Source organism: Doryrhamphus excisus, chromosome 1 (genome assembly GCF_030265055.1).
Source record: "Doryrhamphus excisus isolate RoL2022-K1 chromosome 1, RoL_Dexc_1.0, whole genome shotgun sequence".
In the NCBI taxonomy this organism is placed as follows: domain Eukaryota; kingdom Metazoa; phylum Chordata; class Actinopteri; order Syngnathiformes; family Syngnathidae; genus Doryrhamphus; species Doryrhamphus excisus.
In genome coordinates this window covers 33,764,158-33,787,592 of record NC_080466.1, presented here as the reverse complement: position 1 = coordinate 33,787,592, position 23,435 = coordinate 33,764,158, and the positions used below count along the sequence as shown (strand labels likewise).

Below are 23,435 nucleotides of genomic sequence, written 5' to 3'. Positions count from 1 at the left end.
ACAATCGTTGCCAAATTGATTGGATGCTGCTGAGCGGCGAGCAGGCGGGTGGTTGATTAGCTTCAGACAAAGGCGGACAGGTTCGCGGGGCCCAGCTCGCCCGTAAAATAAAGCCACACGCGGCAGTCCAAACAGTCTCTGCATTGACTCGCCTGTCAAGTCCTGATCCCGGACTACTGCGAGTGAAAGGCCTGGGCGGCGCAGATAAACGCTCATAAAACGCTGAAATATTCAACACATGCTCTGTTGTTAGAGGACGACGACACGTTTGTTTGTTTGTTTGTCTCGACACTTAGCAGCCTTTATTTCAGCAAAGCATCATGTTCCTCGCCGCCATGATGGAAACGTTACATCTTGAACACATCAACATGCTGACTTTCGGGCACCCCCAAAACACGCACTCAAAACCACCAATATTTTCATATTTTAAAGAGGCTAAAAGCCGCCTATGTTGGATGTGCTAATATGCATATTTGAGGTTCCATATTTCTACATCTGCATTTTCATGGATTTCTTTTCTCTATTAAATTGTCAATCATCAAATGGCAACTGAAAAAGAAAGTGGTCTGATGGCGCTATCTGCAGGGGAAAGAGTGCTGCTACTATTAAAGTCAAGTTACTCAATATTTTCCAGCAAGAAGACGCTTTGACAAGACATGATGATGTGTAATTGTTTTGTCAGTACAATATTGTATACTTTTTGGCAGTACTGTAATTGTTTAAATGCATTTAATAACTGTGAGAGATGTTTTTAAAATTAGTTTTTTTGTTTAATTGTAATTCTGTAATTTGCTGCAGGGGCGGCATGGCGGTCCGAGTGGTTAGCACGCAGACCTCACTGCTAGTAGACCAGGGTTCAATTCCACCCTCGGCCATCTCTGAGTTTGCATGTTCTCCCCGTGCATGCGTGGGTTTTTTCCGGGTACTCCGGTTTCCTCCCACATTCCAAAAACATGCTAGGTTAATTGGCCACTCCAAATTGTCCATAGGTATGAATGTGAGTGTGAATGGTTGTTTGTCTATATGTGCCCTGTGATTGGCTGGCCACCAGTTCAGGGTGTACCCCGCCTCTCGCCCAAAAGACAGCTGGGATAGGCTCCAGCACCCCCCGCGACCCTCGTGAGGAAAAAGCGGTAGAAACTGAATGAATGAATGAATTTGCTGCAGGTCAATAACGCCCAATGTGGGCCCCCAGAAGAATGATTTAACCTTTGATATCCACAAATATGCCATATTTCACATTGTGTCCAATCTTTGTTTAAAAAAACAAACAAACATCTGTTGGATTCTTGTTTAGGTTGTACAGAAGTGCGACAGTTTGGCTCTTCTCTGTTAGAAAGCAAGCAGGTTGCAAAGTGTCTCTATCACGTTGTAATACTGCCCTCTGCTGGACGTCAGCAACCCTGCAAACGTCCTCTCGTGGTCCAGATGGGTACAGATATGGACAAAGGTATTGGGACACAGCTTTTTACTAATCAGATGCTGAACGTATGAACACAATAATACAAATTTCATCTCTGTGTGATGCTACAACTAATGTTTAGCTAGCTAAGCCCTTAATGTTTCACTTGATGCAGGTGTTCCAATACTTTTATACTTAAATTTAGCTGTATGTTCTTATTGAACAATCTCATATGTTTGTGAACATGTCATTTATTAGCCGCTGTCTGTCAGAGTGTAAAAGCTTTTTAAGCTTTATAATAAAAAAAGGCAGAGACCTTTTTGTGTGTGGAAAAGCTCTTATGTGAGATATGGATCATTCATTCATTCATTCATTTTCTAACGCTTTTCCTCACGAGGGTCGCGGGGGTGCTGGAGCCTATCCCAGCTGTCTTCGGGCATAAGGCGGGGTACACCCTAGACTGGTCGCCAGCCAATCACAGAGATATGGATCAATAATCCATCATTGTATTGACAAAGTAATGTCAGCCTCCATCACACCAATTTTCCCAGTGTCTTTGTTATGGTGAATACAGCAACACTGACCTAAACTGCGGCCTATTGTGGGGTCTTTTGCGACCTCTTGGATGAGTCGTCACTGCGCTCTTGGGGTAATATTGGTTGGCCGGCCACTCCTGGGAGGGTTCATCACTATTCTATGGTTTAGCCATTTGTGGATAATGGCTCTCACTGTGGTTTGCTGTAGTCCCAAAGCTTTAGAAATGGCTTTATAACTGTTGTTTTTTTAATGGGGGGGGGGCAATCACTTTTTCACACAGGGCCACGTAGGTTTTAATTTTATGTTCCTCCCTTAATTCATTCATTCATTCATTTTCTACCGCTTTTTCCTCACGAGGGTCGCGGGGGTGCTGGGGCCTATCCCAGTTGTCTTTGGGCGAGAGGCGGGGTACACCCTGGACTGGTGGCCAGCCAATCACAGGGCACATATAGACAAACAACCATTCACACTCACATTCATACCTATGGACAATTTGGGGTGGCCAATTAACCTAGCATGTTTTTGGAATGTGGGAGGAAACCGGAGTACCTGGAGAAAACCCACGCATGCACGGGGAGAACATGCAAACTCCACACAGAGATGGCAGAGGGTGGAATCGAACCCTGGTCCTCCTAGCTGTGAGGTCTGCGCGCTAACCACACGACCGCCGTGTCGCCCTCCTCCCTTAATAACAGTTTTAAAAACTGCATTTTTGTGTTTGGTTGTGTTGTCATCAGCTAATTTGTTTGATCTCAATGATATATGATGATATATATTACACATATAAGTCTAACAGTCCACCTGGAATGATTGTATCTGTAAAAGTGTCATGCAACCTGCTATATGTGCTTGTGTCCTTTTTTTCAGGAGCCCTTTGTTAGCAGACCACCAAATTGATCAAAAAGCTACCTAAACCATCAAAAGGTTGGCTCAAGCCATGATGCCAGCTTGTATTTTAAGTTTCAAGGAAATACTTTGGAAAGAGCGGGCGGGCCGGATCTGGCACCCGGGCCATAGTTTGCCCACCCCTGTTCTAGCATCTTGGACAGATTACTTGTATTTAAGGAACTGATTTATTTTGTATGCCAAACAAGTCATCAAAGAACAAAAGAGACAGGTGGGTTTATTTCTCTGCCCCCCCCCCAAAAAAAATGTGACAAACTACACAAAGCTTCACAGTGACACGCTACATGTTTAGCGTTTCGCAGATACAATAAATTTAACGTCAACATTATTTGTTATGTAATGACTGAAGTCATTCCTCCCTCATCTTGTAGTACTACACAGTAAAGTATCTGTAAAGCTACGTTTTCATTGTCAAACCTTTACAATATGAAGGCATAAAGACTGTCGGCGTGGCTGGAACGTCCATCTTGCTCGGTCCATCCTCGCGGGTCATCAAGAACATCACTGAGACAAAAACATTCTATGTTAGAAAGTTCTACATGAAATGTTTCAATGTTTAGTAGTACAGTCAACCTTTGCCACGGTTGGAATTTCATGGCTTTACTCTACCACGGCTTTTTCGAAATACATGAATTCATAAATGGTTTCATCATTGAATACAACCTATTATTAGGCATTTTCAAGCATAAAAAACACTAAATGAACAAAAGCACAAATACAAGGAGTCATAGTGTTGTTATGATTGGCCGTACAGTCAATGATTGCTAATGTTGGTAGCTAAACTTTGGCTAACTGCTAACATTACTTGGCAACAAACGCTGTAAAATTGTGTTGTGAATTTGGACTTGGTGAGGACAACAACAACAACAAACATGATAGTTTCACCTGGATTGAAGCAACAGGAAGTCGGCCATCCTCCTTTTGATATTTGAGTCTCTTGTCTGCAACAAAGACAGCACAGGAAATGATGAACTCATTTGCTACCAAACACGTACTTGGATGTTTTTTCAACCCAAACGCCCAAAGCAACTTACATTTTTCACGCTGTTTTTCTAACCGTTTTTGTTGAAAACTGATCTACTCTTTCTTTAGGTGGTTACTATGTTTATATAGGAGATATTTTATATAGGAGATATCCTATAGCTATAGTATTTGGGGGTGGCAGGGACAGTGAGGGCCTCAGTGGATGCAGGCACGTGTCAACAATGTGACCGCTTCACAAATTCCAATTTCACATTTAGAGTTCTAACAATGTTTTAACTTCTATTTTTAGTGTAAATTGTGGTTTTTGTTGCTTACTGTAAAGGGAATGTGCTCATACTCGGCTCCACTCAACAAGAGCGACAGAGTTAGCGAACCAAGGAAAGGTGTCTTCTTGGTCTTTTTTTGGTTGTTTACTGAACTGTTTTCCCATTATGATGGGCTATTTTAGTAATAGCATTTTCAAAATACATATTTGAACTGGGGCGGCACGGTGGTCGAGTGGTTAGCGCACAGACCTCACAGCTTGGAGAATTCCACCCTCGGCCATCTCTGTGTGAAGTTTGCATGTTTTCCCCGTGCATGCGTGGGTTTTCTCCGGGTACTCCGGTTTCCTCCCACATTCCAAAAACATGCTAGGTTAATTGGCCACTCCAAATTGTCCATAGGTATGAATGTGAGTGTGAATGGTTGTTTGTCTATATGTGCCCTGTGATTGGCTGGCCACCAGTCCAGGGTGTACCCCGCCTCTCGCCCCAAGACAGCTGGGACCTATCCAGCACCCCCCTTGTGAGGATAAGCGGTAGAAAATGAATGAATGAATGAATATTTCAATGGTTTACACATGTGAGAACGGTGCATCTATGCAACATTTTTGCTCTGATTACGTCTAGTTACAAATATTGTACGCTCTTTCAGGCGAGGCAGAAAACAACCATGTGACATCACGTGAAAGCCATCAACTGTCAGAATATTCATTCATTCATTTTCTACCTCATGAGGGTCGTGGGGGTGCTGGAGCATATCCCAGCTGTCTTCGGGCTGGTGGCCAGCCAATCACAGGGCACATAAAGACAAACAACCATTCACACTCACATTCATACCTATGGACAATTCGCTGTTAGCGGTTTTATACAAGTTGCTGTGTGGCCTGTGCGCTAACCACTTAACTGCCGTGCAGCCCTTAACAAGAATATTCATTCATTCATTCATTTTCTACCGCTTATCCTCACAAGGGTCGCGGGGGTGCTGGAGCCTATCCCAGCTGTCTTTGGGCGAGAGGCGGGGTACACCCTGGACTGGTGGCCAGCCAATCACAGGGCACATATAGACAAACAACCATTCACACTCACATTCATACCTATGGACAATTTGGAATGGCCAATTAACCTAGCATGTTTTTGGAATGTGGGAGGAAACCGGAGTACCCGGAGAAAACACACGCATGCACGGGGAGAACATGCAAACTCCACACAGAGATGGCCGAGGGTGGAATTGAACCCTGGTCTCCTAGCTGTGAGGCCAGCGTGCTCACCACATGACCACCGTGCAGCCCTTGACCAGAATATGACGAGGGCAAATGAAAAAACTAACTGTAGGACGCAAATGGTCCCCAGACAGCACACAGAGATGGCCGAGGGTGGAATTGAACTTGGGTCTCCTAGCTGTGAGGTCTGCGCGCTAACCACTAGACCGCCATGCCGCCAATTATCAACTTTAAAAGGAATAAATATTCAACCATGTGTAAAACATTTCTGTCGTAGTTTAAGTTTTATCCAGCATCGATGTGATGACGGAACACTAAGCTGCCTGGCGTAATAATTAAGATATGCCTTTATTCGTCCCTCAGTGGGGAAATTTGTAAAAATAAAATAAAAAATAAATAAAAAATACATCCCACGCGCGTATCGGCCGATACTGATTCAAGTAAAGAATGCAAATATCGGGCTGGCCGATGTATTGGTCGATCCTTACTAAGGAGTGAATTTGACATAGACCAAAACTTCCTCCCAGTCAATGAGTAGAACTGGTACGTAACCCGAGAAGCACCTCTACCAACTGTTCCTTTAGTTTAAAAAGGTTCTTACTTGTTTTCTTGGCTGATGTCTCATCACATTCCGCTGCTTTCTTCTTTTTCTTCTTCTCTGACAGGTGAGCTGAGTGTCCACCAGGAAGAGGCTCAACGTGCCCAACAGCACCTTCCATCTTCTCCTCACTGGCAGCTCTCTTCTTCTTCTTCTTGTCTTCCTTGGCACTTCTAGCAGGCGACTGGTCCCGTTTGATCTTCTTGCTCTTTGGTGCATCCTCCTCCACGGTTGCGTACGTCTCTGTCTTGGAGGTTTTGGATTCTTCTGGGATGTCTTGCCTGTAGAACACCAACAAACATTGAAATGTTGTCTTCAAATAACCAGCAGAGTGACTGACTTGTGGCCTAGCTGGGATTTCTTCAGCCTCATCCTCTTCTTGCGGCTCACTTTCTCCTGTGGATGCGTCTTCTTGCTGGATGAGAGCGGAGGAGCGGCGCCACCTTCAGAAGAGACGAGAAGAGAAGAGGAAACGGTCAAAAACAATCTTGGTCTTCGTGATCAAGACTACTTCCAGTGTGAAGCTTTCTTATTGTCTACCGGCTGCTTCCTGTTTTGTGGGTGTCTCAGCATTGCCCCCTGTTGGTTCTGCATTGCATTGCACCTCCTGGCTCCTCTGTCCTGTCGTCTTCCTCCTCCTCCTCCTCTTCCTCCTCTTCTTTCCCTTCTTTTCCTCCTCCTCTGGTGGACACACTACGTCCTCCACGTTTTCCTCCTTGATGTCTTCCACCTTCTTCCTTTTTGTGACTTCAATTTCAGAGAGTTTGTCTTCATCGTGCTTCTTCCTCTTCTTGTTTTTCTTCTTGCAGTCTCGCTCCTCCGCAGCAGACATCTTTCCTACAGAAAAGGCACACACGTCTATGTTGGAGTGGCAAAATAAAGTTATGATATAATCCATCAATACTTAGGCTTACTAAAGAGTGAGGTGTTTCACTATGGGCGTATATGACCTTGGGCGTATATCACCATGGAAGCCCCAATGATGTGTCAGCGACAGAGCTATGCCCATCCTATAACACAACCGGCTTCTCGCTCAAAATCCTTCCTGACGCTTACTTACCATGTCTGCAAGGAGGGAATTAAAGGTGAAACATCTCACTCTGGAATTAAACAAGGTTGCCACAGGTGGAGTTACCCAAAGTTATTTTTCTAACTACGCTCGGTGTTTCACTGTGGGGGGTATATGGCCTTCTCCCCGACTGCAGCAGACAAGATCTTCACAGTCCAATTTGTGAAGCTCACACATGTGGAAACTACTCCGTATTCAAAACTGTGTTTGCCACAGAAGGCCCAGACATGTGTAAGCCAGCTTGCTGCTATGCAGCCATCATGCACAGAAACCCCCCACTGAAGAGGACCCACGACGTGGCCACTCCCCGCGTGGACAGGAGACCGTGACCCCTTGCAGGCATAGGCCGATGAGCAAGCCTCCACAATCGCATGCGGTGTGACCCATGATACAAACTGATCCCCTCTTTTGTGCTCTTCTTGTAACTTACTGTACACATTCAATGCCCTTAGCGGGCACAAAGAGTTAAACCTGCCCTGGACTCCACAGTAGAACATAAAAGATGAGTCCATCACCTTAGGCACAATAGCAGCGTTAGGCTGCAAGCAGACACTTCAAGCATCAAGCTGCAGTCAAGCACTGCTAATAGAGAAGGCCTGACAGTCACTCACGCGCTTTGCTGTTGTCAAGCGAAATGCCGTCTTCATCCCCACTGCCTGAAGTGGCTCGAATGGATGATGTGAAAGGGCATCCAGCACCATGGACAGATCCAGCGGACAAGAAACCGCAAGTTAACGACGTGACCCCTTCATTAAACAGCACACTGATATGCTGGACCGGCTTATCTACCATGCCTCTATTACAAGCAGAGATGGCCGCCAATCACAACTAAATCGTGGAAAAAGCTCTTCCTTGTTCCACTAAATCCTGTAGGAAATACAGCAGGGTCATCACAGAGGACTGAAAAGAAATGTTGTTCCTTGAATTACACTATTGTTCAAAAGCACACCTCATGCTGTGACAAAAGGAGAGGCCCGTGCACCATGAATGCTGTCAATTACTCCATCAGGCAGACCTGCAGCAGTTAGATTCCACCTATGGGTCTTAAAACCCACTTTTATTCTCTGGTTTTTAACTCGGAGTGAGTCGTATGGTATTGAGTCTTTTAGTTCTTTCTTTTTATTTTAATTGGTTTTATTTTTATACTTTTATTTCTTTGCTTCTTGTTTTTAATATTTTAATTATTATTTTAATCTATTTTACTATTTTATTTCTTAAATGATCTTTTAGTTTTGGATGAAATCCAATTTGTGCCTTTATTTATTGTATTTTATTTTGACTTTTTATTTTACTAGTCTGTGCAGCACTTTGAAAACTCTGTTTATAAAATGTGCTATATAAATGAAGTGGACTGAATTGGATTGGGCAGGAAGAGGCCAAAGATCCCCATCCAGCAGCTGCACAATCCCTGAGACCCAATGCTTGGATAGCGACTTGAGTGAGACCACAATCAGTGACAGGCCCAATAAATAATAAGGGCAATAAAGCTGAGAGAGGGAAACATATACGGTGACATTCCGCCGTGAATTGGTTAGAGCATCCAACCCCAACGGTGCCTCCATGTCTGACAGGGAGAAGAACGGAGGACATTTTGCATTCACCTGTGAGGCGAAAACACCTAAGGAGAAGGACTTCCTTGGGACAGAAGATCCGCCCCCTGGTTTAACACCCCCGGAATATTTGTCACTATAAGGGAGAGGACCCTTGTACTGCTGAGCCAGCCCGTGTAAGCAAAGCAAGCGAGTGCCCCCCCCCAGCCTGACAGGAAAGTGTCCATTGTCATGGTTACCCTTTAGGGGGAACACCTGATACAGTGCAGACACCTACCATCAAAGGTCCCAAATGGACAGCTGATATGATTGACACCATCACACCCAGAAGACGCAGGCATTGAAGGAACGACACCACATTTCCCTGCGGAAACAGGGAGAGAAATTTCTTGAGGGACATTAACCTCCCATTTGACAACGTGACACAATAAGACATGGAGTTTATGTTGAGTCTGGCCACTGAATTCCCATCTGCTGTCCCCCGGGGAGACAGCCTCTTTTGCTCTACGAGGCCTGGATTGGGTGAGCAGGAAAGTGTAGTCACCCGATGTTAGTTCCAACTAGCTGAAGGAGCTTAGCGTAGTTCCCACACAGGAAGTAAGCAAGAATGATTTGGAGGGGGCGTGGCCATAGCCATAGCTCGACTGTGTCATTGGAGCTTCCGTAGTGATACAAGGCGGTATCCCATAGTGAAACACTGAGCCAAGAAAAATTACCATCATCAGTAGCTTCTTGGTCTTCTGGCGCGTCCGTGTGGTCCTCCTGCTTCAAATCATCACTGACCTCCATCTTTAAAGTGGGACATATCAACAATAAATATTCTTGTGTACAACCTGATATATGTATGCACTGTTATATTCTTACCTTGACAAGTACCTCTTCCTCCTGCTCAGCCCTCAGGTCTAAAGTACACAAAAAGAACAACAATAAACAGGACTTTTTCCCCATGTAAACTGTATCATAATTTAGAACGACAGGAAGTGCGTCAGCAGGGGAGGGAAGATCCTGCCCTCTTTAAGGAGGCTTCACAGCCACTTGTGAGTCTTTGCAATAAAGTGACAAATACAAAGTATGCGAGTGTAGTTTGTACAAGAGGAGGTTCCAGGGCCGTGATTGGCCACACATACCGTACCTGCAGGAAGCAGGGTTTGGTTGTCTGTTGGCTGCTCGTTGGCGTCCCCGGCGAGGGTGGGCATGGCTAGCTCACTTGTCTGCAGGAGGATGAGTTTGTTACCGAACGATTTACTTGGTCTTTCTGCAGTCTTAAAATTCATCACCTCGGTGCCATCACTTAGGGTGGGCGTGGCCTCTGTTTGATTGACATCTGTCTCCTCCAGCCCAGAGGTGTCACCTTGGGCCTCTTCGGCATCCGAGATGAGTTGCGGCTGCTGGAGGAAGACGACAAAGGTCAGTTAGCTCTAGCTTTTATAGACTGATCAACAGTCTAGTGCAGAGATCTTCCAGGTGGAAAATACAAAGTCTAAGCCCCGCCTCCAAGACCAGAAAGGTGACTTTTCATCAACCTAAAAAACATTTTATGCCTTAACGAAAATGACAATTGCTTAACAAAGTGGTGTTTGCTGCCATTTTTAGTCCTGCCATGATATGCAATGAGGGTGTGGGAGGCCCCCCTCCCCCCAACCAGAAAAGAGCTGATCAAACATGAAAATTGGCAGCCTGGCATTCAAATCAGTAAGAATGAAGAGTCACCATACGCTAACTCAAAAGTTAACATTTTATGCTACTGACATTCCTTCACTTCTTCTTACACTTAGAATGTTAAATTATGACTTCTAATGTTTCCTGTACACTTAATAATGCCTCCATAATGGCCACAGTTTGACCCTGGAACAGATGAACTGTCAAATGACATACAAAGTAAAAAAAATCATTTGAAACAAATAATGTTTGATAAATCAACATTAAAATGGGATAAATACTGCTAGTCGACCATGCAGACACACTCGCACAAAAGGACATAATCTGCCTCCAGCAGTGAACACACAGTACGTCTGGATAGATGAACAACAGAGCAGACAAGACACCAATGTGTATGCACACATGATTACAGTCAGTGGAGATGAGCTATGTGTGTGTAATCACTCGGAAAGACAACCTTTAGCGCTCGCTTCCGCCTGATGAGGTGACAGACATTTAACTCTTTGTGTCCGGTCAGCATTTTTACATATTTGATCATACTGACAACTGTTTGTAATATGTTGGTTACCTTTCTAGCCTTGTCTTCTTCTTCATCGTCATCATCAGGAGAGCCATTGTGAACATTTCCGTTGGCTACCATTGTTTGCTCAGAGACTGGAACATGAAGATGTGTCAAGTATTTTGTAAAAATACTCCCCTAAAACACAAAGAACAAAGTAAAGACTTAACCTACCTGGCGACATGTTGACATCCATGTTATCTTCTGCAAGGGTCTCCTCAGAGCCTTCCTCAGGTTCTACTTTTATGGACTCATCCTCATCTGGCTGCTCAGCTTGCCGGGGAATGGAGCACAGCCTGCATACGCAAACACATATATTACACACACACATGTATATACAATACATACACTACCGCTCCAAAGTTTGGGATGACTTGGAAATGTTTTTGTCCAGTCTGAGATCGGCTTTTTCTTGGCAATCCTGCCATGAAGTCTGAAGTCCTGAAGTGGCCGCTTCACTGTTGATACTGACACTGGTGTTTGACGGCTACTATTTAGTGCAGCTGCCAGGTGACGACCTGTGAGGTGTCTTTGTCTTAAACTACACACTCTCACATATTTGTCTTCTTGCACAGTTGTGCAGCGTTTTTCTGTCCTTGTTAGACCCAGTTTGTGCTGCTCTCTGAAGGGAGTAGTTAACAGCATGGTAAGAGATTTTTTACATGACTTTTCTAATCATCTATTAGCCTTATAAAATGATGAACTTGGATTAGCAGCCATACCAGGAGATTGATGCAGAGGACTGACAGTTGTTGATAGTAGGCCTCTATGCAAAAATGGACATCCTTCTTTGAAAATCATCTCATTCATTTTCATTGTTTGTGAAATGCATGAAAATGTTTTTCTTTGAAAAATAAAGAAATTTGTAAGTGATCCCAAACTTTTGAGCGTTAGTGTGTATATATACAGTATTTACATAGTACGATTTTGGACTACACGTTGGATTTTTGAATGGTGTTTGACAGTAACAGGAAGTGAAGGTGTCATTGTTTTGAGTGACAGTCGAGACAATTCCAGAGTGCATAGAGCATAAAGAGGGGTGACTTACTTTATCCATGCTTTGTAGATGTCCTGGAGACCTAAGCCCTCTTCTGGTGTCCCCACCTGCACTCCAAACACAATACAGCAATTTTAATAGCAAAAAGCTGTGTTCAAACTGGTGGGTATTTTTGAAGACATCTGATATACCAGCACTGTTTGTGTACACAGTAGAACAAGTAGTACAGGCACAAAGTAAAAATGAACATGAATGGAAGTAATTAGCCAAACATACAATTAATTGACATGATTGGTTTCGTTTGTATGTGTTGATCGTGCTAGCATGATGCTGTTAGCTAGTTTTTAAATAGGGAGGAGCTTGTATGTACTTCATGTGTACTTTGTACAACATGTTCTTTTATGAATAAACCCACAGTTTAAAAGCTCATTCACATGAGAATAAAGTTTAGTTTAATCTACGGTAATATTCTCAAAAATTAATTAGGGATGCTAACGTCAGCACAAAAAAAAAAGACTAAAATTTTTCTACCTGGACGACGTGTTTCTCCAGCAGGTCAGCGGCGCCCGACAAGCCTTTCATTTTGAGATGCTGAAAGATGAGGAGGAGTAAAGTCGAGTCTTCCTGAGAGGACATGACGAACATGGCAAGGAGCGGACAAAAATGACCACCGTTCAAATGTTTACTGCCTCACCACCGACAACACGCCTCGTCGCGTGCGGCATGCTCGCGTGCTCCGACCGCGCCCCCTCCACCAAGAGGTGCACCATGGGAAATGTCGTTTTTTATCTAATTCAGCTACAGGCGTAGCTTTCGCTTGACAATGATACATGTTGCTGCTGTTTATCATCACGACAAACTGAATCATTAAAGTTTTATGAAATCAAACGTGATAAATCAAGCAATGAAAAGTTTGGTTGAGTGGAAACTCTGGTTTCCTCCCACATTCCATAAACCTACGTTAGGTTGGCTGGCGACCAGCCCAGGGTGGACCCTGCCTCTCCCCTCTCTCTCTCTCCCTCTACCTCTCCCCAAAGACAGCTGGGATAGGCTCCTCGTCAGGATAAGCGGCATAGACAACGGATGAAGCTGTTTTTGTAGATGTGCGGAAAGAGTATAACAATATTTGACACAAGACGTGCATGTCTAAAAAAAACAAACAATTTAAAATCAAGTCACAAGCTACTTTGTAAGAATAGGGTGCTTCAAGTTTAAGTAATACTGTAAAAAATGTTTAGTTGTCTCAACTTTAAAAAGATGAGTGAACTAGTCGCATGAATTATTCAGAGTTTTACCTATTCTTCCATCCATGGTGTCATGGTGACATAAAAATATGTATCTGTGATGATGCATTCAAAGGTAAAGTGGGTGTCTTGCTTTATAAATAATGGCATTCCAAATATCTGGCTGTTATGTACAGTGTTGAGTTTGTAAGGACATTATTATTATTATTATTATTATTATTATTATTATTATTATTATTATTATACAACCATAATAATATAAGAATCACCTCCTACTCCATCCATCCATCCATCCATTTTCCTCCGCTTATCCGGGTCCGGGTCGCGGGGGCAGCAGTCTTAGAAGGGAAGCCCAGACTTCCCGGTCCCCGGCCACCTCCTCCAGCTCCACTGGGAGGACACCAAGGCGTTCCCAGGCCAGCTGTGAGACATAGTCCCTCCAGCGTGTCCTAGGTCTGCCCCGGGGCCTTTTCCCGGCTGGGCATGCCCGGAACACCTCCCCAGGGAGGCGTCCGGGAGGCATCCGGACTAGATGCCCGAGCCACCTCAACTGACTCCTCTCGATGTGAAGGAGAAGCGGCTCTACTCTGAGCCCCTCCCGGATGGCTGAGCTCCTCACACTATCTCTTAGGGTGAGTCCAGCTACCCTACGGAGGAAACTCATTTCAGCCGCCTGTATCCGCGATCTCATTCTTTCGGTCATGACCCAAAGCTCATGACCATAGGTGAGGGTGGGAACATAGATCGACCGGAAAATTGAGAGCTTTGCCCTCCGGCTCAGCTCTCTTTTCACCACGACGGTCCGGTACAGCGACCGCATTACTGCCGAGGCTGCACCGATCCGTCTGTCGACCTCACGCTCCCACTTTCCCTCACTCGCGAACAAGACCCCGAGATACTTAAACTCCTCCACCTGGGGCAGGACCTCATTCCCAACCCGGAGAGAGCACTCCACCCTTTTCCGACTGAGAACCATGGCCTCTGATTTGGAGGTACTGAGTCTCATCCCAGCCGCTTCACACTCAGATGCAAACCGTCCCAGTAAACGCTGAAGGTCGCAGCCCGAAGAAGCCATAAGAACCACATCATCTGCAAATAGCAGAGATGAGATTCTAAGGCCCCCGAACTGGACTCCCTCAACACCTTGGCTGCGCCTAGAAATTCTGTCTATGAAAATTGTGAACAGAATCGGTGACAAAGGGCAGCCTTGGCTCGACTTACTACTGGCAATGCGAACCAGACTCCTGCCCCGTTTGTACAAGGACCGGATAGCACGTAGTAGCGCGCCACCAATCCCGTACTCCCGGAGCACCCCCCAAAGGACGCTACGAGGGACACGGTCGAATGCCTTTTCCAGGTCCACAAAGCACATGTAGACTGGTTGGGCAAACTCCCATGCACCCTCAAGCACCCTCGTGAGGGTGTAGAGCTGGTCCAGTGTTCCACGACCAGGACGAAAACCGCATTGGACCTCTTGTATCAGAGGTTCGGCCAACGGTCGTACCCTTCTCTCCAGCACCCTGGAATAGACTTTCCCAGGGAGGCTGAGGAGTGTGATCCCCCTGTAGTTGGAACACACCCTCTGGTCACCCTTCTTGAAAAGGGGGACCACCACCCCGGTCTGCCAATCCAAAGGTACTGTTCCTGACTTCCATGCAATGTTGAAGAGACGTGTCAGCCAAGACAGTCCCTCAACATCCAGAATAATAATAACAACAACAACAACAATAATAATAATAATATCCTTACAATAATAATACTAACAATAACAACAACAATAATAATAAATATTATTATTATTATTATTATTATCATCATCATCATCATCATTATTATTATTATTATTATTATTATTGTTATTATTGTTATTATTGTTATTATTGTTATTATTGTTATTATTGTTATTATTGTTATTATTGTTATTATTATTATTATAGTACCAAGCGCACCACTCCCACTACGACTTTATTCTACACTAATCCTAATTCTGAGTAAATGTGGTACTTTGTTGTGTGTTTTTATTACTCGTATAATCATTATTATTACTATTTCCTAGCTACACTTATCTTTGTATTGCTGTCAGATACATGGGGAACGTTGTATATGATTTTGGGAAACTTTATCAAAATAAAATTCCATGATTCCATAAGTAATAATTAAGTTATATAAACTAAGAAAACCCAACTCTGCTACACTGCAATTCGTCCACAATAGAAAAAAATGGTTGGTTTTAACTACAGTATATACATGTGCATATTTACATGAAAATAAAGCATAAATTAAATGCATACGCAAGCTCGTTTGAGTCCGACGTGGTCGCGAGAACTATTCATAATGACGTCTAGTGTCTTATTTTGGCAGGTCATACCGGAAGCTTCCGCAAACGAGCGTGTGTAGCTTGATGGTGTGATTTTTTTTCCTTTTTTTTTGGTCGTCGTTGCTCAGTGGGAGTGTGAAGAAGACTTTGGAGGAAGAAGGAAGCCTCTCTTGGAACTTGAGGACATGCGGCGGCGTCCTCAACGAACTTTCCGGCAACAGAACTCCCTTCAAGAACCGAACCGAAGCCAGAAGAATGAAGTGAGCAGCCGCGCAAGAGCCGTTCACTTGCACTGACTCCACATCGAGGTACTGATTGATTGAAGTCAAAACACAGATGTTTTACTTCTTTACTCGAAGTGTAGCATTTTTTTTAATTAAAGACTTGCTTTGGTTATTTCATATTTTCTTATGAAACTTAAAGGTATGTGAAGACATATATCATAACATCATTACTAATTAAGACCAGTCTGTACACGTCTGACACACAAGCGAGTTCAGGTGACGTAAATTGTTGACTAAAACCGAGAAAATGAGGCCACTAAACAAACATTAAAAATAATGACAACATCTTTCCTCGCCACTTAAATTCAAATATTCGACTTGGTGGTTAGAACCAGCTTTTCTTTTTTTTGTACATCAATTAACGTGTAAAATAAAACGGATAATTATAGACATACAATACAAGTCTTAGTTATAACAAACTAACAAGTTTTGGTTGTCCAAAGTGCTATATGCTAAAGCTAGGATGTGGCTAGGCTGTCTAAGTGTACTTAAATGTTCATTTGGTGGGAAATGTCTCGAAAAAAGTAAGCAGTCCATCAACTGCTGTGCTTTGATGTAGCTCCGCCTTTCTCATGGTGCGTTTGCTGACAAGCAGACTTTTTCATTTCATGCCCCTCAACCCCCGCAGGGAAGATGCAGGCAGCGGCCGCGACTTTTGTCCTCATGACCTCCATCTTCTGTTTGCACGGCTTGGTGTCCTCATCTGGCCGGGAGCGGCACCAGAAGGATGGGGCGCCACCGCCAAAGCCCCCCAAGCAGCCGCACATCATCTTCATCCTCATCGATGATCAGGTGGGTTGGACTGAATAGTCCGTATATGACCTTTTATGGTAATGGTAATGGTAATGGTAATGGTAATGGTTTTATTTTATTTGAACATGCATCAGATTACATTTGAATGCATCCCATAATCAGTTCACAGTTCCACATGTCCAAAAGGAGTAGGAAGAAGCAAAGCTTATTAAATCCTACCCCTCCATCTGGTACTTTTACAATCACTAACTGTTACATTTGTTCACTTCCTGCTTTCCTAATATAATTTCATTATTTTTGTCATTTCTAAATTTATTTATTTATTTATTTATTTATTTATTTATTTATTTATTTATTTATTTATTTATTTATTTATTTATTTATTTATTTATGTATGTATGTATGTATGTATGTATGTATGTATGTATGTATGTATGTATGTATTTATTTATTTATTTATTTTGTCACGTACTGATGTACGAGGTGATATGACCATACAATGACATAATGAGTACCATAGTAACGCATAACAAATGTAACTGTTACATTTGTTCACTTCCTGCTTTCCTAATATAATTATTATTATTATAAATATTTTTATATATTTTTTATAATTTGTATTATAATATTATTATTATAATTATATTATTATTATAATATATATGTTTTTTGTATTTTTTTGTATTTTAAATTTTAAAAAAAATGTTTGTATTTTTATTTATTTTTCGTCACATGCCGAAGTACGAGGTGACCATCCAATGCCATAATGGGTACCATAGTAAGTGTCAATATAGTGATATATATAGCACATCATGACTGGTTCAAGACTCTTCATCCTTGTATTTAGCAAACATCAACTGCTTGTATTGTTTCTTGAATTGGCTCATCGTTGTGCATTGTTTGATTTCCTTACTCAATCCATTCCATAGTTTGATTCCACATACTGAAATGCTATGGCTAGCATAACGTAGTCCTAGCATAGAAGTGTTTCAAATGTACTTCTTCCCTGAGATCATATTTCTCCTCTCTTGTAGAGAAGTATTGGATGACATTTTTAGCTAATTGCTTATTTTTAGCCTTATGCATTATTTTAGCTGTTTGAAGATGAACTATATCAGCAAGTTGAAGTATTTGTGATTTTAGAAATAAGGAGTTAGTATTATGAATTATCCTTACTGACCTTTTTTGCAGTACATTTAGCGAGTGAAGATTGCTTTTATAGTTATTAGCCCATATTTCCACACAATAAGTAAGATATGGTAGAACCAGAGAGCAATAAAGAGTGTGGAGTGATTTCTGATTGAGAACAAATTTTGCTTTGTTCAATATTGAAATATTTCTGGCCACCTTATGTTGTATATTTGTAATATGAGGTTTCCAGCTCATATTTTCATCTATTGTGATCCCCAGAAATGTATTTTCCTTCACCCTTTCAATGTCTGCACCGTCTATTTGTATTTGCTGGTACGTGTCCTTTCTGCTGTTACCAAACAGCATGACCTTATATGGACATATAAAATCATCACTTCTATACTTGTTAGCAAGTCATAAAATGAGGAACATTTGAAGGCAAGAAGTGACCGATTAGTAAGTTCTCCCCAAAGTCACCATGAAGAATGGAAACCATAACATTTCATGTCAGACTTGACCAGGCCTCAGTTAGCATCCGGAATGTTGATGTTCATGATGGACCACTGAGAAGAAAGGTCCTTGGTCCATCAGATGCTATGATGCTACAATGCTACGTCCTGACCCCTCCTAACTCGACCGACAGGGATTCAACGACATCGGCTACCACAACCCCGCCATCAAGACCCCCACGCTGGACAAGCTGGCGGCAGAGGGTGTCAAACTGGAGAACTACTACGTCCAGCCCATCTGCACGCCGTCACGCAGCCAGCTCCTCACCGGAAGGTCTGAGCTCTGCGACGGACGGTGGACATCTTTTCCACGTAGGCCGTCCCAGACCTAGAACTTGTGTGTCTTCCCTTGCAGGTATCAGATCCACACGGGTCTTCAGCACTCCATCATCAGGCCGAGCCAGCCCAGCTGTCTTCCTCTGCACATGGATACGCTTCCCGAGAGGCTGCGCCAGGCCGGATACGCCACGCATATGGTGGGGAAGTGGCACCTGGGCTTCTACAGGTGAGCCTGGCAGCCATATTTGACATTTGGTTCACGTTTGCAGTCTGCAGCGACAAGCTAACTTGCTTCATTGTTGGTCCAGGAAGGCGTGCTTGCCCACCAGGAAGGGCTTTGACACCTTCTTTGGATCCTTAACAGGAAGTGTGGACTATTACAGGTGAGCGATATCGTATCTTACATGAGAAGATCCCAGAAGATGCCTGCTGGGATACATGGTGGTCATCAACAAGCACGTATTTCCCACCCCCAGTTACGGCTCATGTGACGGCCCGGGCGTATGCGGCTACGATCTCCATGACGACGAGGGTGTGGCCTGGGGTCACGAGGGCAAGTACTCCACCACGCTCTTCACTCAGCGAGCTCGGAAGATCCTGGAGAGCCACGCCCCCGGGGAGCGACCTCTCTTCCTGCTTTTGTCCCTACAGGTAACCACGCCCGCTAACATGGCCGCCAAAACGCCAAGTAAAAACTCAAAAGATCTTCCGCTCGCCAGGCCGTTCACACGCCGCTGCAGCCTCCCAAGTCCTACATCTACCCGTACCGCCACATGGCTAACGTGGCCAGGAGGAAGTTTGCTGCTATGGTGTCCACCGTGGATGAGGCGGTAAGGAACGTCACCTACGCGCTGAGGAAGTACGGATTCTACCGGAACAGCATCATCATCTACTCGACCGACAACGGTGCGCAACCCTTCACCGGGGGCAGCAACTGGCCGCTGAGAGGCCGCAAGGTAACGTTTCCTTAACCCTTAGATGCATAAGTGGGTCAAAAAGGACCCGGTCAGGTTGTTTTCTTGAAATATCTTCGTAATGAACATTTTTTATCTTTTCATATTCCAGGTATTTGGAAAAGTTGTTGCTGTTTTAAGATGGCAAAAAGAATGATGAAGAAGTGGTGCATAGTAAAAAAGACAAAGAGCACTTTAGTTGAATTTACTGCCAAGTGCCTAGAAGGAATAAAGCCAAATAATAATAATAATAATAATAGTAATGGCTGCACGGCGGTTGTGTGGTTAGCGTACAGACCTCACAGCTAGGAGACCGGGGTTCAATTCTACCCTCGTCCATCTCTGTGTGGAGTTTGCATGTTCTCCCCGTGCATGCGTGGGTTTTCTCCGGGTACTCCGGTTTCCTCCCACATTCCAAAAACATGCTAGGTTAATTGGCCACTCCAAATTGTCCATAGGTATGAATGTGAGTGTGAATGGTTGTTTGTCTATATGTGCCCTGTGATTGGCTGGCCACCAGTCCAGGGTGTACCCCGCCTCTCGCCCAAAGACAGCTGGGATAGGCTCCAGCACCCCCCGCAACCCTCGTTAGGATAAGCGATAGAGAATGAATAATAATAATAATAATAATAAATATATCACTATTTTGTTACTATGGTACCCATTATGTCATTGTATGGTCATATCACCTCGTACTTCGGTACGTGACAAAAAATTATAATAATAATAGTAAAAAAATAATAAACATTTATACAATAAATGAAAAAAAACCTTAAACTGTCTTATGGAAAGCAGGAAGTGAACAAATGTAACAGTTAGTGATTGTAAAAGTACCAGATGGAGGGGTAGGATTTAATAAGCTTTGCTTCTTCCTACTCCTTTTGGACATGTGGAACTGGGAACTGATTATGGGATGCACTCAATTGTAATCTGATGCATGTTCAAATGAAATAAAACCATTACCAAAAGTTACCAAAGTTATCGTATTTTCTGGACTATAAGTCGCTCCGGAGTATAAGTCGCACAAGGCCAAAAATGCATAATTAGGTAGAAAAAAAACATACATAAGTCACATTTTTTGCGGGTAATTTATTTATTATTATTCTCTTGGAAGGCAAGTTGTAACAATAAAAGAATAGAGAACAGGCTGAATAGGTGTAAGATATGCTAACACAATGGTTATTCAGCTACACCAAAAATAAACATAAACACAAAAGGTGTCCAGTGTTTATGTAACATAAACACTTTTTTCATTTATAAGTCGCTCTGGAGTATAAGTGGCAGGAACAGCCAACCTATGAAAAAAAGTGCGACTTATAGTCCGGAAAATACGGTAATAGTATCAAAATTTCAGCTTTTTCTCTTGACGTTGTGCTTTTTTGCTTTCCATTTTTGGAAACAACTCTGGTGTAGAGACTTCTCCCCAGAGCTTTTCTTCCTGTCACACCCTTGCTCACATCAGTGATGCAGCCGCTTTATGTTCGTCTTATATTTGGGTCAATGCAGGTGATGGAAAACTTGTGTCGGCCTTCTGGTTCTGTTGGCTGCCGCACCCAAAGGAACCTCTCCGGTAATCAAGAGACGACCCAGTGTCCCTGCAGCCAGAATATACAAACCCTAACACCCCCCCCCCCCCCCTTTTGGGGTCCAGATGTTCTGCTTGCAAATCAATCACATGGCAGACATTTAAGACGGTGTTGTTCCTGCAGGGGACATACTGGGAGGGCGGCGTCCGAGGAGTAGCGTTCGTGCACAGCCCGTTGCTACGACGCAGGAGGCGGGTGTCCAAAGCTCTTCTTCACATCACGGACTGGTTCCCCACGCTGGTGGGCCTCGCCGGGGGAAACGTCAGCCAGGTGAGTATGGATTTTATTTTATGTTATTTTCGAAAAGGAGTTTGTTACCGCGCTAAAAGCTACGGACGTCTTTATTGTCTTGGAAAAAGCTAACCTTTGCTTCTTGCCAAAGGTTTTACTCAGCAATAATGTTTGCCGTCAACATGACGTCCCGCTGGAAAGTTCTGGTTTCACAGCAGCTGTAAAAGTGTCCATATTTTATTATCATGGAGATGAATGTTGCTTCAGATGTTACTAGTTTTTGTAACAACATTTCTCTTCGTTGTAACATAAATTACTTTTATTGGCGCCTGGCTGGCCTGCTGCTATGACCTAAAGTTCTACAGTAGTGCAATGAGGCGCTTTGGCTTCCATCAAGACTGCCTCAGACTTCCAGAAGACTCTCGTGTAGTCCGTTTCGAGATAAGCAGAACTGTTCTCGCCGCCGTCCCCTCAGAATCTGGACGGCTACGACGTGTGGGCCGCCATCAGCGAAGGGAAGAAGTCACCTCGGCAAGAGATCCTCCATAACATTGACCCCCTGCACAAGCCCCCCACACCTGCCGCCACCTGGGACACCAGTGCAGAAGGAGCACCAGGTAAGTCAAAGTCCCAAAGTTCTATACGGGACCTCAGAGGATTCTGGCTGGTCTGACGAGTATTTTTGAGATTCAGTTTTTGTTAATATTTCCCTTTGACCAGAGGAGGCGTCGAAGCTAATGATGTATTTTGTTTGCTTCTGATTGGACAGAGGATCCATCAAAGGCTCTGGCCTTAAAAAAGCCAAAGAAAAAGCAGCGAATGTCAGTTTTTAAGCGACCAAAAGTCAACCTCAAAGCCAAAAACAAACAAAAGCTGCAGTCCAAGTCCCCCAAACCTCGTCTCAAAGTCCAGCACGCTTTCAACAACCAGCCAGGGATCTCCAGTTCCAAATCCAGAAGGACCACGTCTCAGGAGCAGAACCTGTCGTGGCCACAGACGACAAAGACCAAGCTCAAGATGCACCTCAAGTCCAAGACGATGTTTTCTCATCAGAACGTGTCCCACCCAGACAAAAACACCCTGCCCACTCCGCCCCCCCAGTCTGTTTGGGACGCGTCAGTCCAGGCGGCCATCAGAGTCGGTGACTGGAAGATGCTAACTGGAGACCCGGGCCATGGAGAGTGGGTCCCGCCGCAGGTTCTGCCGACACTGCCGGGCCGCTGGTGGAATCTGGAGCGAGCCTTCTCGGCGCTCTACAGGACCTTCAAGCACAAGAACATTTGGCTCTTCAACATCAGCGCCGACCCGTACGAGCGGCGGGACCTGGCCGAGCAAAGACCAGACGTGGTCCAGCAGCTGCTGTCCCGCCTGGCGTACTACAACCGGACCGCCGTGCCCGTCTACTTCCCGCCCGATGACCCCAGCGCTCACCCCGGGCTGCACGGCGGCGCCTGGGTGCCGTGGGTGGAGGAGGAGAAGGAGGAGGAAAAATATGAGGGCATCTACAAGAAGGTCCATGAGAAAAACAAGAAGAAGAGAAAGAAATGTCGGCTCTGCAAGCTCAAGTCCTTCTTTCTTAAACTCAACACCAGGATCATGTCCAGTCGCATTTGAATGCGACATGGAAACACTTTGAGGTAGACCTTGTTTGGACTTTTATAAGTGACACTAATGTGAATGTTTTTATTCTTAAGATTAGGGATGGACATTTAGACAGTTGTTGACTCCACAGCGCCTCTGCTCGTTGCGGCCAAAACGACTCCAAAATTTTATAACCACCGCACGCTAGTTTTTTTTCTTTTTTTAAGACCCAATTGATGACCTCTAACCATCCGTTTGTTGTGTTGTTCCGTAAGATGTTTGTGAATGCTTTTACACTGACAAATGTTTGTAATTTGTGTCTAAGTAAACAAAAAATTCGTTTTTGCACACTGTGAAAATAAACATTGCATCACTCTGTGATTAAAATGGCCTATTTTATTAGCGCCAAGAAATCCAACATGGCCGTCATCTGCTCATTTCAATGATTGTAGTTTTTAACAAGGAAGCCAGCTTTTATCAAAGGCTGCACTGTATGGGTTTGACCGCTAGATGGCGCTACATGCCAAGGCTCAGTGTGGCGCCCTATAAACACATCGCATTCCCCCCCCAGGGCAATAATTTCATGTGTGAAAACAAAAAAGGGGTTATGTCATCCGCTGGGATCTTTATTCTAATTTAGCTAATCTAAGATTAAATAGATATTTCAGTCATGAAGGGACGGCCTAAGGCCATTATGATTAGCATGATAGCTTAACTGGCTAACTGCTAACCGTTAGGCACATTAACATGGAGGTGGGCGGTACCGCCGTACAGGAAGTAGATCCTAAGGTCTTGATTGTAAAAGTGCACTTTAATGTTGGTA

General features: G+C 44.0%; 2 protein-coding genes across 2 annotated transcripts; one reads left to right on the top strand and one right to left on the bottom strand.

Moving 5' to 3' along the window:
• Positions 1-3,062: 3,062 nt before the first annotated feature.
• On the bottom strand, positions 3,063-12,488 carry LOC131130826 (uncharacterized). The gene is made up of 15 exons (XM_058074872.1): positions 12,439-12,488; positions 12,276-12,368; positions 11,796-11,851; positions 10,922-11,043; positions 10,757-10,842; positions 9,807-9,917; positions 9,662-9,740; positions 9,394-9,431; positions 9,246-9,318; positions 8,807-8,893; positions 6,451-6,747; positions 6,251-6,353; positions 5,914-6,191; positions 3,731-3,786; positions 3,063-3,349 (listed from the first exon to the last, which is right to left on the bottom strand). Exons 2-15 carry the CDS (start codon positions 12,324-12,326, stop codon positions 3,347-3,349), a joined length of 1,440 nt encoding a protein of 479 aa, XP_057930855.1. The 5' UTR covers positions 12,327-12,368; positions 12,439-12,488; the 3' UTR covers positions 3,063-3,346.
• A 2,958-nt stretch (positions 12,489-15,446) lies between these two features.
• On the top strand, positions 15,447-23,037 carry LOC131126427 (arylsulfatase I-like). The gene is made up of 10 exons (XM_058069357.1): positions 15,447-15,613; positions 16,218-16,381; positions 18,117-18,256; positions 18,338-18,487; positions 18,570-18,644; positions 18,738-18,912; positions 18,981-19,217; positions 20,924-21,070; positions 21,507-21,648; positions 21,801-23,037. Exons 2-10 carry the CDS (start codon positions 16,223-16,225, stop codon positions 22,643-22,645), a joined length of 2,070 nt encoding a protein of 689 aa, XP_057925340.1. The 5' UTR covers positions 15,447-15,613; positions 16,218-16,222; the 3' UTR covers positions 22,646-23,037.
• Positions 23,038-23,435: the final 398 nt, after the last annotated feature.

Bases quoted from the DNA above. Each gene is read 5' to 3' on its own strand.
- LOC131130826 (XM_058074872.1), bottom strand. From the start codon at position 12,326: ATGAAAGGCTTGTCGGGCGCCGCTGACCTGCTGGAGAAACACGTCGTC. The intron at 9,319-9,393 runs GTAAGAATATAA...CCCACTTTAAAG, and splicing joins AGGAAGAGGTACTTGTCAAG to ATGGAGGTCAGTGATGATTT. The intron at 3,787-5,913 runs GTAAGAACCTTT...TCTTTGTTGCAG, and splicing joins GACATCAGCCAAGAAAACAA to ACAAGAGACTCAAATATCAA.
- LOC131126427 (XM_058069357.1), top strand. From the start codon at position 16,223: ATGCAGGCAGCGGCCGCGACTTTTGTCCTCATGACCTCCATCTTCTGT. The intron at 18,257-18,337 runs GTCTGAGCTCTG...CTTCCCTTGCAG, and splicing joins AGCCAGCTCCTCACCGGAAG to GTATCAGATCCACACGGGTC. The intron at 19,218-20,923 runs GTAACGTTTCCT...TTGTTCCTGCAG, and splicing joins GGCCGCTGAGAGGCCGCAAG to GGGACATACTGGGAGGGCGG.